General features: G+C 39.5%; 2 protein-coding genes across 4 annotated transcripts in view; both read left to right on the forward strand.

Annotated features, from left to right (window-relative positions):
* The window catches only part of LOC137998016 (major facilitator superfamily domain-containing protein 6-like), a 10,814-nt gene extending 6,570 nt beyond the window's left edge, over positions 1–4,244 (forward strand). Inside the window, exon 2 of the mRNA XM_068844402.1 lies at positions 3,168–4,244. Coding sequence (XP_068700503.1) covers positions 3,168–3,403 — 236 coding nt within the window. The 3' untranslated portion in view covers positions 3,404–4,244. The remainder of the gene's footprint in view (positions 1–3,167) is intronic.
* Positions 4,245–8,009: 3,765 nt separating this feature from the next.
* The window catches only part of LOC137995625 (thyrotropin-releasing hormone receptor-like), a 16,307-nt gene continuing 9,316 nt past the window's right edge, over positions 8,010–15,000 (forward strand). Inside the window, exons 1-3 of one of the 3 annotated variants that reach the window (XM_068841151.1) lie at positions 8,010–8,166; positions 8,875–9,112; positions 14,720–15,000. The exon at positions 14,720–15,000 is cut by the window's right edge and continues 353 nt beyond it. In XM_068841151.1, coding sequence (XP_068697252.1) covers positions 9,069–9,112; positions 14,720–15,000 — 325 coding nt within the window. In that variant the 5' untranslated portion in view covers positions 8,010–8,166; positions 8,875–9,068. Of the gene's footprint in view, positions 8,167–8,874; positions 9,113–14,403 lie in introns of those variants that run through there. The other 2 variants (XM_068841152.1, XM_068841150.1) reach the window with 2 other exon arrangements.

Here is a 15,000-nt window from a genome sequence, read left to right on the forward strand (position 1 = left end):
TGTGGATATCGCTTATGTCGCTGTGAATCTCACTGGCAAGTCTGGGTCCAATGCTAGCAAAATGATTATTAAAAGCCGGACATTTGTTGTGAGTCTAATACGGAAGTTCCACTAAGTGTTACTTCTTTTACAGTCAAATTGTTGGAATTTGTAGATGTAAGATTATTGATGATTTGCCAGGTCCTTCAAGAACTGACAGAACTGCCCTTGCTATCCGGAAAAGCATTCCGGTAATGTGTTTCTTTAGCAGATTTCATCTTGTTCTTGACATGATTGCGAGTTTTCTTAAAATTTGCTCAGTCCTTTGTTACTTTTCTTTTCAACTTATCTCTTTCATGAATGCTTTTTTTAACTGCGGTGTCACACCCACGGACATCTCGATGGGCGAACACACTTGGTCCGAAGGGGAGCATGTTTGTTAACAGCACTAAGAAATAAAGCTTTCCACGCTAGCCACATATCATTCGGGTCATCAAACAGTTGAAGATCGTTCCACTGTTGGGCAGCAATGTCAATTCAGAAATTTTCTCTTCTACAGTTTTTGAATTTCTATATGTTATAGTTTTATGGCGCCTTCCAGATCGTTCAACGCCAAGTTTGCGATACACATGAACAAGACCTATCACTTATAATTTATACCCACATGAGAGACTCCCGAAAAAACCACCTTTTCAGGACAATTTGCAAAAATCAAGTGAATTAAGGTTGAAGAGGAACAAGTTATACGAGTTGGTTCCCTAAGAAATTGATGAAGACTGTAAACATCAGCAATGCCGTTTAGTAAACTCGTGCTAATGTCCAATGTAGACGATGCCAAATTGCAATTTAGGTCACCCATAAGGTACAGTTCAACATTCTGAGCGTCGAGTCTACCAATTAGGGATTCGAAATACGCAAAGATCTCGGAAGATGAATCTGGAAGTCTGTACCAAGTGGCTACTACAAAAGGCTTCGAGTAAGGATACAAACCTCAATACATAAATTTTCTAGTTGGTTAACAAGAAGATCAGGAGGCAGTGAATAGTTAAAATGATGGATTTGAAGAAAAAAACAGACGCCACCACCATTTCTGTTTCTATGACGGCGAATTAAATCAAAGCCCGAGATACAGACCTCCCAATCCTTCGCACTATCATCTAGTCTTGTTTCATTAATCGATAATATATCAACAGGATCGTCAGCAAGGAGAATCCTTAATTCATCAATTCTCGGTTTTCACATGACGTCACGACCGCCATGTTGGTGCCCTAAACAAAGAAAAGGCGGCCATGTTGGTGCCCCGACCAAATCCTCCGGGAATTTAACTCTATTATTATGCAAACGCTTCCTTTTGCTTTCGTTGAAAAACATGGCTGTTGATCACGTGAGTGAAAACCAGCAATATGCTTAGGTAAACTGGTTATATTAAGAGAAGCCAATTTAAATCCTCGTTTACGCGGAAAGAAAGAAAGAACACCCTCAAGAGAATCTTTCATATGCAAAGTTGAACTGCTTGCGGGCGACAACGGCAATTCATCAGAATTTCAAATGTTTTTAACAAAGCTAACAAAATTTAAAGCAAAGACTTTAGTGCCTGAAAAATTCAAAGGTAAACCACTAGAATTCAAATGCTCGCGGTCTTAATGTTAGAATGCGAAATGACGCTTCACTCATTCTGATTTGCACAAGAGACAAGAATTTTGTTAACCTCCTTTACCCTTTTGGCAAGAACAGGATCATCTGATCGTGTTAGTAAATTTGAAATTGATACCTTAGTGTTCGGCGACTTTGCTTCGATTAGGTTGCCAAGATCGACAATTCTCTTAGATACGTTCCTTGGGTTTATGGTCTTGAGGTCATTTGTTCCAATATGAAGAATTGCGGCATGTTCAGGGTTCTGTCTGATAGTTGCCAGTGGTTTAATATAGGCGAACGTGTCTTCGACAGAAGCACCAGAAAAACACTTCACCACAGTTTTTAACCCGTTATTACACACTTTCCAGCCTTGAATCTTCTTTACTACAACTCGTCTTTTGGCGACCGTTTCATCCGAGTGTGGGGCGTTATTAGATTCACGTCTTCTTTCGGTGATTGCAGCAGTTTGCGTCTCGCTGCATGGCTGCTTCTTCAGCAACTTTCTGCGTTTGCAAATTTTGTCTTTTTTTTTTCGCCTGATTTGATACATTCGAACCGGTCTTTCCACAAAACTCGCTCGCTTGCTGTGCCTCGCTTCTTTGTAACATTAAGTTACATTGTAAACGCTGTAAGTTACTCTGTAAACGCGCCAAAGGGCTTTGCAAGAAGTGATCTTTTTCTTCAGCTTAATACACCTTATTGCAAATGGATAAGATTTTAGTATTCTTTTGTTTGCTTGCAAAATAGCCATTGTTGCCTCGTTCTAAACCTGAAAATGCAAAAGATTATTTAACCTTGAACCCAAAGATTATTTAAACTTGAACGAGGCGACAAAGGGCTATTGAATTTGTAAGCAAACAAAAGAATAGAAAAATCTCGGCCATTTTGGAGTACGGTGTACACATTGTAAGGATATGTTGGGTTCAAGGTCAAGGGTTTAGTTTAATCCCAACCCAGATCTTTTCCTCTTTCTTCGTGTCGGCCCACTTCAATACCAAACTAAGGTGGTTTTCCTTGGATTTCTATCTACAAGCAGTTGCAAAAAGGTTGAGACACTGAATTGATAATGGGCCATTTCCGTGTTGCTGTTTGTCTCGGTTTCGAAGTGAGTCTTGGTGCTCAACTATTTTAAGGGAAATGAGTTTGAATTGCATAAGAATACGCACTTCATTTCCATTTGAATGGTTGCACGCCAGGACTCGCTTTGAAACTGAGGCATGCAGCAACTCGGAAATGGGCTATTCATCTCTTCTTCCTAAAACTCCTCCTCCAATTCATAAGAAAAGTCCCAACACCCCTCCCTCCCTTCCCCGTTTTTCAATGTTGATACCCATTAGTTTGAATGCCAAGTGGAGATGGTAACAACTTTGTTTGGGGGAAAGGGAGGTTGGGGATGCGCTCACTTGAATGACACTCAGTGTGCGGTTATTCACACGAAGTGTCTCAACTCTTTTAGCAATTGCTTGTAGCTCTACAAACCATAATTTGATAGTTATTTCTTATGCAAACAAATTAAATATTTGGTATAACGATCATTACACATTCTCTCCCAGGCGTCATTGGAGGAGTTCACTGGGGTCTGGGAGCGTGCATTGGAGTACTGGTCAGCGGTGTCATTATTAACAGTATCGGTATACCTAAAACGTTCTTCATGTATGCTATGACGTCAGTTGCCGTGTTTGTGTTTCTGGTGCTTTCGCATTGGTGGATAAGATCCCGAGAGCAGAAAGAAGAGGCCGATCAAGCAGGTTATCAACTGGTCTCTCAAAACAAAGGTGGCGATGAATAAACTGAACCGAAACCTTCGAGGAAGCCGTGAGCGATTTTATTTGCAATCGCTCGTGTTTTTTATTGTATTTTAATATTTTGCTATAGCAAGGCAGGATAATGTAGACTTCAGCCTCAAGTTACTGGCAGCCACGTTGGTTTGCAGAAACTTAAAGGGGCTAGGTCACGCAATTTTAGGCAATTTCAGCACTGATCGAATGGTCATAGAATTAACTAAAATATCAAAATAACTGTTCAAAACTATAGAAGAACTCTAACAAAACACAGGGAAGCCAAGAAGGGACATGGACAAAACTGGAGAGGATTGAAATGGATTGAATTTGGGTAAATTTGAAAAACGTTGGCCCAACTTTTTTCAAGTTTATATCAGTCTATATCAAAATGTCATTTACAAAGCTGGAAAATCATTCTCAGTTGTTATGTGGCCGTGATTTTGCAAATGAAAGACTCTTTCTCTGCCAGTTTTATGTTTAGAGCTCACAATTAACAAAATTAAACAAAATTACCTAAATTAGCGTGACCTAGCCCCTTTAAGAAAGGACTAAACATTCTCACCCATCCTTTTTCTACTGATTCTTGTAAGCTTTTTTGCTAATAAGAATCTTGTTTTCCGGCCTAGGCTGAATTCATATTTATCAGAAATAATATACGAACAGCGGTGACAAACGTCAGATATAAACGCATCATTTGAAATTTTCTTTTACTTGACGTTTGAGATGGCCAAAGAAAAAAGAGTATTTACGACATGCTGATTTTAGACTGAAAATATTCTTGTATTATTCTTAAATGAAATTTCCGTTTTAGAATGTATTGGGCTATGAATTAGAAGTGTTTGGTGTCTAGAGTTGTGTCGTGTTACATTGTGAACGTCCTTCATCGCTTTTCGCGTGGCAGTCGACGAGGTCGAGAAGTCACGTCAGATGACACTTGACCGTTTTGGCGTCTTTAAAAGGTGTATTTCTCACAGAAACACTGTGATGGAAACGCTGAGTACCCGGTTTTGTTTCAACCATGACGTTGAAGTGTTTACATGGCCTTGTAACCGTCAAAGTCACGCAAGGGATAACTGTTTTGGTTCGAAATGAAGGTTCATTTTAGCTCAAGCAAGTACGGAATGGAATTTTAAACAAAACATGCAAAAATAATCCAGTGAGAATGCAAATCTTAGATCTGGCTGCGTTTTCAAGGCAACCCACGCGTCCTGACAATTTTTCATCCCGGCAAACCGGGCTGGACCGTTAATGATGAGAATTTTGCAGCCCGCCTTACCGGGCTGGCTCGCCTCATATAAACAGGCCCATAGTGACAGAACTTTGCGCAATATGATTTATATGCGAGGACGTAATCTAGATTTGGAATTGCTGTGAGTTTTCAATGTTCCATCATGATGTGTTGTTTTATCGAATGTTTTCGGGACCTCCTGCTTAAGCAATCTCCAGACTGTTTGGTGAATGGCGCACTGAATTCTGGCTAATTATGGGGCATTCTGGGAAAAAGTGGTGAATTCGAGAATTCATCCTACGTTCTTACGAATCCAGAACACGTTGCTGCTCGATCGCTGCGCTCGCTTCCCAGCAATAAAAACATCGCTCAGCTGAGCCCCTTTTCGACGCATCATTACTTGACCTTTTTCAAGTTTGAATCCGGACCTTCACACGGACATAAGTGAACTTCGAAGCACGCGAGTTTATTTTCTGTTCTGCCGATCGATTAGACAACAACTTTTTGCCTTTCACGTCAAATTTCTGTGAAACGTTTCGATGGTCGTCTGGCCATAAAATCAATCAAATGCGTGCCGAATGATGACAAGGCCTACACTGCCACCCCTCCCCTAACACACATTTGGAAAAGCTCTCAGATTTTGGGTACTCGTGACCAGCTGCAACCGGAATCTCTTTCCTTCACGACAAGGGAGGCACAGAAGAGAGACCCTGGAAACGAGGCTGAATTTTGGAGGGACAAACAAAGAGCGTTACTGGGTAATTGAGTGCTTTTTGTTGAAAATAAATGAACTTGAAATGGCTTTCCTTCCTATCTGAGACTTACTGGGGTTTGTTCGGTGAAAGCGAAGGCTTTTTTATTTATTATACACCGTTTCGTGATTGTGAAGAACAACATGCAACTCCGTCTAAGCATCGTCGAGGCAGTCGAATCGGTTTAGTCACAAAATCGGTAAGAAAATATTAAAAATATAGGAACAACAAAAGTTGATGCGCATTTGATGCACACTTTATGCACTTGATGCACATTTCCATACCCTTCTTTGTAAATCTCAATGCAATGATTTCTTTTCCTGTCAAGTAGTCTTTCAACTACAGAGAGATATAGTGAATCTATCAAAACATTCCCGACTTTTAGACCAGTACAATAGTACTTTATTATTTCCTTTAGACAGAGAGGAATGTTTTGCACCTGTCACGTGTTGTCACGTGCAGCAACAGCTTGTGAATGCTGTGTGTTTCCGATGAAAGACAATCAGTTTTGGCAAACAAAAAAAAAAAAATAAAAAAAAAATAAAATAAAAAATAATAATAATAATAATAAGGCCAGATCTAGTGCTTGTTGACAAAAGCATGAAAAGCTGTCATATTATAAACGTGGCAATTCCAGAAGACAGTGGAGCAAAAGAAAAGGAGGCCGAGAAGGTTGAAAAGTATCAAAATCTGGCCAGAGAATTGAGGAGGATGTGGGAAGTGAAATCCAAAGTCGTACCAATTGTATTGGGGGCTTTAGTAACAGAGCCATTGCGATTGAAGGGCAACTTAAAGGGCATAGGAGTAGACACATCAATTACCTTAATCCAGAAGTCTGCATTGCTGGGATCAGCAAGGATACTAAGAAAAGTATTGGAAATGTAAAGGACAGGGAAAAGAAACATTTTGGTGTTCATTGGCAACTTGTTGTTGCCCGACACCACAATTTTACCAGCTGTTAAGAACTTAAGCTGAGCAGTATGACAATGAAATAATAATAATAATAATAATAATAATAATAATAATAATAATAATAATAATAATAATAATAATGAAAACTTTATTTGTCTTCGAATACAGTTGTAAATCTCTCTACGTATAGGCAATTAACAACTGGCTACTTGAAATTGAGTGATATACGTGTATACTGTATTTACAAATGAATAAGAAAAAAATTACAGTTTTGTTAAGTCTGAGCTATCCCAAGTCTTATTTCTACGACAGAAGATAAAATATGTCGCTGTAATGGCTAGACTTATCATTTTTTTGATTATATAGTGTTGTATAGTAATAAGAATAATAATGATAATAATAATAATAATAATAATAATAAAAATAATAATAATAATAATAGTAATAGTAATAATAAAACGTCTATAGAGCAAATACATTACTGTTCTTAGCGCTTTACAGTTAAAAATATAAAAACGTTAAAAAATATACCTGCAATGTCCTACATAAATATAAATAAAACATATGCTAGAATAATATGTTAGAAACAGGGTTGTCTAAAAAGATACGATTTTAACTTTGATTTAAAACTATTAATTGTCTCTAGCCTGTCTAATATCAATCTGGAGCATATTCCACAGTCTAGGCGCAGCAACATAATAAGCTCTATAACCGTAAGTCTTAAAATTATAATGAGTAGCACAGAGGCTACTTAAATATCTTGAAATACATTGTTCATAATCTTAAATGTAATTAGATTTATCATAAAAGCTATTCTTCGTTCAAGACGCAGCCAGTGCAACTCCCTTAAAGTATAGCAAAGATGATCATATTTTCGTAAACATGCTATAACCCTCGCGGCTGCATTCTGTACATTTTAGAGAGATCCGCGCCACACGTCACTAACCTCATGCCTCATCCTAAACCCAAGCCTTATTATAAACGAGAAAAAATCTAGTTTTCCTCTCTTTTCTAACGGGGTGTCACTTTTGTAGTTTGGTCAAATACTCAATGGGGCTTTTATTATATATCAGCATGACATGAATACAGTGGAGTAAAAAAACTCCGATCACTTGTTATCGAGAATTATAAACCCACAGACAAAAATGCCATTTTTGTGAGCCTCCGCCAAAACAGAATTCTAGTAGTGTTGTTAGGCACAAATGGCCACCTCGAAAGCAGAATTCTAGTGTTAATCAAGAGTGCAGGCTTAAAATCACGCCGTGACGTTTGAGTTAAAAAAAGACAAAGGCAACGGCCTTTACTTTTTCTACTCAAGACAATCAATTTGTTCGAAATTTGCGTGTAAAGAACTTGACTTTTCAAGGTGGTTAAGGAAACGTAGTACTCCAGTCCGATATGAAAAATCTCAAGCGGTCCGTTAAAAGAGATTTTGTGACTGTGCAGACCGTCATATACTACATTTAGCTTTCTGTCCAAAGAATAGACCTTATAAAGGAGGAAGCGAACACTCCTGTTTGTAAATTTTACTTTCTTTAACGGCGGACCGTCAAATAGTGATTCGTTAACCCTTTACGACCAAAATACTTATTTTCTTTAAAGGAATCTTTCGCGAAAAAAAGGCTTGCGGCACTTGATAACGCCATATAAGAAGTTATCATAGCAACATCTGCGGTTTCGAGTCAATGTGGGCTCAGGTTTAGGCGTCACGTGACAAATGTCAACAATTCATGTTCGAAGACTGAGCGAGGTGGATTATATCTGGTAGGTTCATCATTTTATGAGTGATCTTTCGGGCCATCTTCGTCAACAGAAAACCCCAGGCTGGCATCATTAAGCTGGAATGTGGGTAGAGGCAAACCTTTGGAAGAAAACAGAGGTGAGAGATGCTTTCATGCAGACTGGGTCGCCTAAAATGATCTGTTGTAAACATGGCGGTTCACGAGTGAAGTTGTCTCTCTGGCCTTTCCGTGGACGAAATCCAGGACCTACCGATACAATTTGGGCCAGTTTTCAAAGCTAAAAACTTCAATCAGTGCTGTATTTGGCTGGTAGGACTGGGTGACCCGACACTTATAAAAAAAATCAATGGGGTTAATATCGTTTTATCGGGGAAGATTTTACGCTCGGTACGCTAAGAACTCAGCGTTATATCGGGAATATCGTTATACTGAAGATCGTTATATCGGGGTTCTGTCCCATACATTTTACTGTAACTTTTGTCGGGACATAGCATGTTTATCTTTTTACCGGGGATATCGTTATATCGAGGATCGTTGTATCGGGGTTCCACTGTAATAACATTTCCCTATCGCACGAACCATCCACCCTTCCCCCTCAGTTGTTACCTGTACCAAACCTGTACCGTCCTACAAACATCGAACGCACTCGCCTAAGCTTCGATTACCCCTAGTTATAGTCATTGCGTAGGATGGAGTTACACCAAGTATCCGTGAAACGCAAGACATTCGAAACATTCATCAGAATTGCGGTGATGGTTGAAGTCATTAGCCCTAACAGAAGTCCATCAGTGGTGCTATACCATTTCATCACTACTAATGGAAGTTGCCATTGATTGGTCCTTTAGAGCGCAACAACAGGGAAAGGCATCAAGTGATGCAATACCGCACCCAGACTTTGCAGACGACCTTGTTGTATTGTCTAACACTGCCTAAGAAGTTTAGAACAGCGTGTCAGATTTTGGACACGTTGCCTCTTTCTTCGACCTTAACATCAGCGTCGACAAGACAAAGAATATGGTAGAGAAAAGTGGAGAGGGATATGCTCCCGATGGGTATTATGTTTAACTACAGACCGTACAGGGGGTGAATTGTTGTAATAATGTAATAGAACCAAGGCCTGATTGAGGTGTTTGAGGGATAAGAAAAAAAAAAAAGAAAGAAGGGGGGCTCAGAAAAAGGGGGCTGAAAATTCACCCATTTCACCTCCCCTGGATCCGCGCCTGACCGTGATCTATAGAGTGTCGTGGCTGCCTCATGCGTCTACAGACGCCGGGAGAGCTCCAAAATTTGAGATTAATTTAGCATTCCCTTTGAATCACCCTTTTGCAACCCACGTGATTGCTCTTAGGCGTCTTGCTTTGTATCAGATCATGCTGCTGTAACCAAACGAAAAGGAAACTTCATAGTTCATTATTTTACTATTTTTATAATCTCGTATTGTCAAAGAACAGCTAGCTCTTGTTTCATTTTGTTTAATAAGGCGACAGTCAGACGCTAAAACAATACCAATGTAGTCTTCAAATGATAATGTAATTGTTTAGGCTTTACGCTTGCCTCGCTTAGTTTACAATAATAAACACCAAAGATCCATGTTTTCTTTCGCAGCAACCTGATCTCAAAAACACTTTTCAAGCCCCAATAAAAGTGGCAATGTATCTAAATAAACCCGCAATTCAAAACTTCCTATACTAATTAACTTTCTCATATTGACTCTTTTGGCGGCATTATTACTGGGTTGCCAAACCCAGTCGGAATTTCGGTTTCATTTCGTGGGTTTTTACTGGGTTGCCTATGGCAAACCAGTCGAGGTCTGCGTTGATTTCGTCGTTTTTTTATTTTTTTCCGTGTCGGTAAAAGTCTTGCCTGTCACTCCCCTGGTAAGTGGTGTCTTTTTGCATAGAGCCTTCTGCGCGTTTTTTCTTAGGATCGAGAGGATAGTGGAACTGCGTAGATTTCTCTGGTGGACACAGTAGAATCATTAACTTAGCCTGCAATGGCGTCGAAAGTCATGTAACGCGAAGGGCGTTTTAGTGGATCCTTAAACAAAATATACCCTTATGGAGCTCAATAATGGAAAGTCAGTTGGATAAACTAGGCAGGAATCTCAAAAGCGACGAGTACTGGACTTAGACATCGCCCGTCGAGACGAAATCAAAGTGAGCTGTATTTACCTGAAGTACATGGTAATTTGACACGATTGAGTTTCTTGTCTTCACGCACGCAATGAAATAGGACGAGGTTTTCGCCTCTACGAGCAAATATGTTGTTTGTTTCAATAAAATTTTCGCTGGAAAAGGATTCTGTGGTATTTTCTGCCTTTGTGAATTATGATATCATGTTGTGTATGGAATTTTCGAGCTTAAGGTTGAAATGTGATATGGGAGAAGTTTTTTAGTATTGCTCTGTAAGCAGGAAGGGTTCACAGGCCTGTTGGAAGCGTGCTTGAGTGTCAACAAAATGAGCCCCAAAATCAGTGAAGAATTGTGACGCAGTTGAATAATAAAGTAGCTGCTATTTCCAAAATGATGGAATTACCTGGTGATAAATAACGTCGTACGCGTCTTGGAGAGTAAATTTTGACTTTGCATAAACAAGACTTGGGCGATTGTGATCTTTGTTTTGACTTCGCTCATTTCATTGTCAAACTTTATAACACTTGACAGAAAAAGAAACTTACTAAAACCCGGTATCTTGCCATCATTTGACACAGATACTTCACTGTTTGGCGAGTAAACATGCCGCGGTAACTTCATTACGGCGCCCGCTGAATTCCGGCGATGTCACTTTCGATTTTGCGATTTATTTGTGCAGCCGAAACGTACAATAACAAAATTGAACGTTGCAAAAATCCCCCAAAATGTTTGTCGCTGATCGTAACTTTTTACATTCTATATTCACGGTTCAAAATAAATGTTGTTTTCATGTCGTAAATATGTTATTCTCGAGCGATCGTCCTGGAAACTTCCTTCTGCTCTTTCTAAAAACTTTGTATCAATATTTATTTACTTTTGCATCAATATTTGTTTTTGCATAAAGCAAGCTAACAAAATCTGTACCTTGCTGAGTTCGCATTTGTTAGCGTTAATAGTATTTTCGGTCCGATGCTTCTGTTTTATGAGGGGTATATTATTTTGGTCTCCCATCCAATCACTAACCGCGCCCAACAGGGCTTAACTTCAGTTAAACTTCGGTATTACAAAGCTGTCAGATGCTCAGAGGGAACGGTTAAACTTGTGGCCAAAAGAAGTTTATCAACATGTCAGCCCAGAAGCCAGTGTTTCTCACTTCCCATTTATTTTCTTCAATCTTTCTGGGTTCAGTACTTTGCTAGTAACCACATGTCTTCTCAGACTATTTACCCAAGACTTCTACCATGGCACTACAATGATAGACAATACCAAAACAATATCGTGCACTGTTAGAGCTACATATTACACAAGGACAGGTCTGTTTCGTTGTACGAACGTGTGAGGACCTGTGAGCCAAAGGGCCTCGTCTGGTAAGACTTCTTAATGACCGCCCAACTTGAAAAAAATTGTCTGGAACGGTGCACGTACCACAGGCAACCCAGTGTACCCTCACGGAGGGTCTAGTTTTGTTATTTTCCGTGTCGGGAAATGTCTTGCCTGTCACTCCCCTGCTAAGTGGTGTCTTTGTGCATAGAGTCTTCTGTGCGTATTTTGTTAGGTTTGAGGGGGCTGGGGTAATGCGTAGCTTGCTCTGCACAATTAACCTGTAATGGCGTCGAAAGTCATTGTAACGCGAATGGCTTTTTAGTACATCTTTAAAGAAAATATACCCACATGGAGCTCAAGAATGGAACGTCAAGACAGGCGGTGAAACATAAAGATCTGGAATCTGAAAAAAGCGACGAGTAATGGACTTCGACAGCGTGAATCTTTCGCCCGTCGAGCCGAAATCAAAATATGCTGTACTTCTAATATTTCGCCAAGGTGGAAATGGAAATTTCTCTGGTAACTTACGGGTTCAACAAAGACAGAGAAGGAATCGAACACCACAAGTAGATCTGTGATCTCTGTTGTGTGTCTCACAGTGTTTACTGAAGTCGCATCTATTTAAAGTTTGCCTGTTTGTCTGGCAAGTAACATTCATTTTGTACTCAACTCTGCAAAGGTAAAAAAAAATTGGAAATGTGACAGTGAAAAATTACTTGAATGAAAGCTTGTTGTCTCTTTTGTGCTTTATTATTTATGGTCAAGGTTCTTTCGAAAAGGGTTGAATGTAAACTGTCAGAAATTTATTTAATTGCATATGCTTTGTGATTGTGTGTTTCGCTTGCACGCACGCAACTGAAATAGGAAGGGTTTCTTTCCTCTTATAGCAAATATGTTGCTTGTTTCAAGAAATGTTTCGGTGGAAAATATTTCTGTGAAATTTCCAGCTTTTGTAAATTTATCATGTTGTGTAATTTTCGAGCTTAGCAAATTTGCATACATGTGTTGAAATGTGATACGGGGAGAATTTTTGTGGTAACGCATAAGTCACGAAAATAAACAGGTCTATTGGAAGCGTGCTTGAGTTTCAACAAAATGACCCCCAAAATCGGCAAAAGATTGTGACGCTGATGAATAATAAAGTCGCTGCTATTACCAAAACGATGGAATTACCTGGTGATAAATAACCTTGTCTTGGAGAGTAAATTTTTGATTTTCTAGAAACAATATTCAACCTCTGAGAGTTGAAGGAAGGGGTAGTTTCTAAAGAAACTGTGGTGCTGCGTCGGTGGGGAAGTAGTATACAAAAATTTGGTTTTATCAACGGAGTTGATAATGTAAATTGGCCACCGTACAGAGATTCTAAAAGCTGACGTTTCGAGCGTTAGCCCTTAAGAGTTGGGAGTTGAGAGTTGGCCGATTGTGGTCTTTGTGTTGAATTCGCACATTTCTTGTCAAAATTTATAACAATCGAAAGAAAAACAAAACTAACAAAAACAAAAACCCGGTAGCTTGGCATCATTTGACACAGATGCTTCACTGTTTCGCGAGTAAACATGCCGCGGTAAAATAACGCGGTAACTTGATCAGAGCACCCGCTGAATTCGATGTGCGATTTACTCGGTGCAGCCAAACTTGTACAATTACAACAAAACAACTAAAATCTCCCAAACTGTTTTTCGCTGATGGTAACTTTTTATATTCGTGGTTCAAAATTAATGTTGTTTTCATGTCGTAGATTTTGTTACCGATGGCAAAATATTTTATGCTCGATCGACCGTCCTGAAACTTCCTTCTGCTCTTCTTAAAAATTGTGTATCCATATTTATTTACTTTTACATCAATATTTGTTTGGCATAAAGCAAGCTAACAAAATTTTTATCTTGCTTGGTTCGCATTTGATAGCATTAAAATAGAATTTTCGGTCGTATGCTTCTGTTACTGAGTGGTATATTTCGTAGGTCGCCCATCCAGATACTAACCCCACCGAACTCCTAGGAAATAAATTCAGCTTTCAACTTTTGTTTACAAAGCTGTCAGATGCTGTCAGTGCACGCTTACACTTGTGGTGGAAAGAAGTTGCATGATCAACATGTCAGCCCAGAAGCCAATGTTTCTCGATTCCCTTTTATTTTCTTCAGTCTCCCTGGGTTCAGTACTTTGCTAGTAACCACATGTCTTCTCAAGGGGCTATTTTTCTGAGACTTCTTCCATGGCGCTACAATGATAGACAATACCAAAACAATATCGTGTATTGTTAGACCTACATATTACGCAAAGACAACTGTCAACATGTCATCCCAGAAGACAATGTTTTTCACTTCCCATTTATTTTCTTCAATCTTTCTGGGTTCAGTACTTTGCTAGTAACCACATGTCTTCTCAGGCTATTTACCCAAGACTTCTACCATGGCACTACAATGATAGACAATACCAAAACAATATCGTGCACTGTTAGAGCTACATATTACGCAAGGACAACTTGAATCTCCTGGAAGACAACACACAGCTCAGTTGACATTATGGAATAAATCGCTGTGTTACTTCTTTCCGACAAATGATTAATTAATAGGCCGGTAGCCAGGTTTTTAACCTCAGAAAAGGATCTGTTTCGTCGTACGAACGTGTGAGGACCTGTGAGCCAAAGGGCCTCTGCTGGTATGACTTCTGGGGGACCCCTTAAATGGTCTTAATGACCCCCCCAACTTGAAAAAAATTGCCTGGAACGCTACACGTACCACAGGCAACCCAGTGTACCCTCACGGAGGGTCTAGTATTTAATTTAGTCTTGCAAGACAGTTTCGCTGGAGTAAACTCATTATCTGTCAAGAAAAGTAAACAGAGAGAAATAAGTGCGTTCATTGTAAAGATAATTCTCACTTGCTTGATGTTATTAAGAGGCTAATACATATCTAAAGTTTGAATTTATGCATTATCCTAGAATTAAAGTAAAATTCTGGGATACAGCCTGATTGTGCATCGAGAACTGCAAACCTGAAGGAAGACTCATCACTCACATATTGAGTTTCTGTTCAAGGCAGTGCTATCAATTTCTCACACAAATGTCGCTGTCTTTAACGATAGCAATTTCGAATGTTTCTTTAGAGAATGGTACAACTGCTGCAAGCGAGGTTCTTTTCCAGATCAATCCCATTTTGGGTTTGGTAGTGGAAGGAGTAATTGCGTTCTTAGTTTGTGGACACTTTCTAATTCTCACAACACTTACCTTATACAGGCCATGGAACATAGCCGACGTGCTGATATTCTCGCTGTCGATTGCAGACACTGTAAATGCAGCTATTCCGCTCCAAATGCTCAACATCGTGAACAACTTCATTGGTCCTCATCTCTGGACACGGGTGTCCTGTGCCGCGTTCGTTACGTGCACGTATACATTTCGTATTGCTTCCGTGTGCACGATAACTTTGATATCAGTCGATAGAGCCATCTTGTTGACGAGGCCATTGCAGCACCACATCATTGTTACAATTGGAAGGGCAAGGAAGGCGATCGTCG

This window comes from Montipora foliosa, chromosome 3 (assembly GCF_036669935.1).
Source record: "Montipora foliosa isolate CH-2021 chromosome 3, ASM3666993v2, whole genome shotgun sequence".
Lineage (NCBI taxonomy): Eukaryota > Metazoa > Cnidaria > Anthozoa > Scleractinia > Acroporidae > Montipora > Montipora foliosa.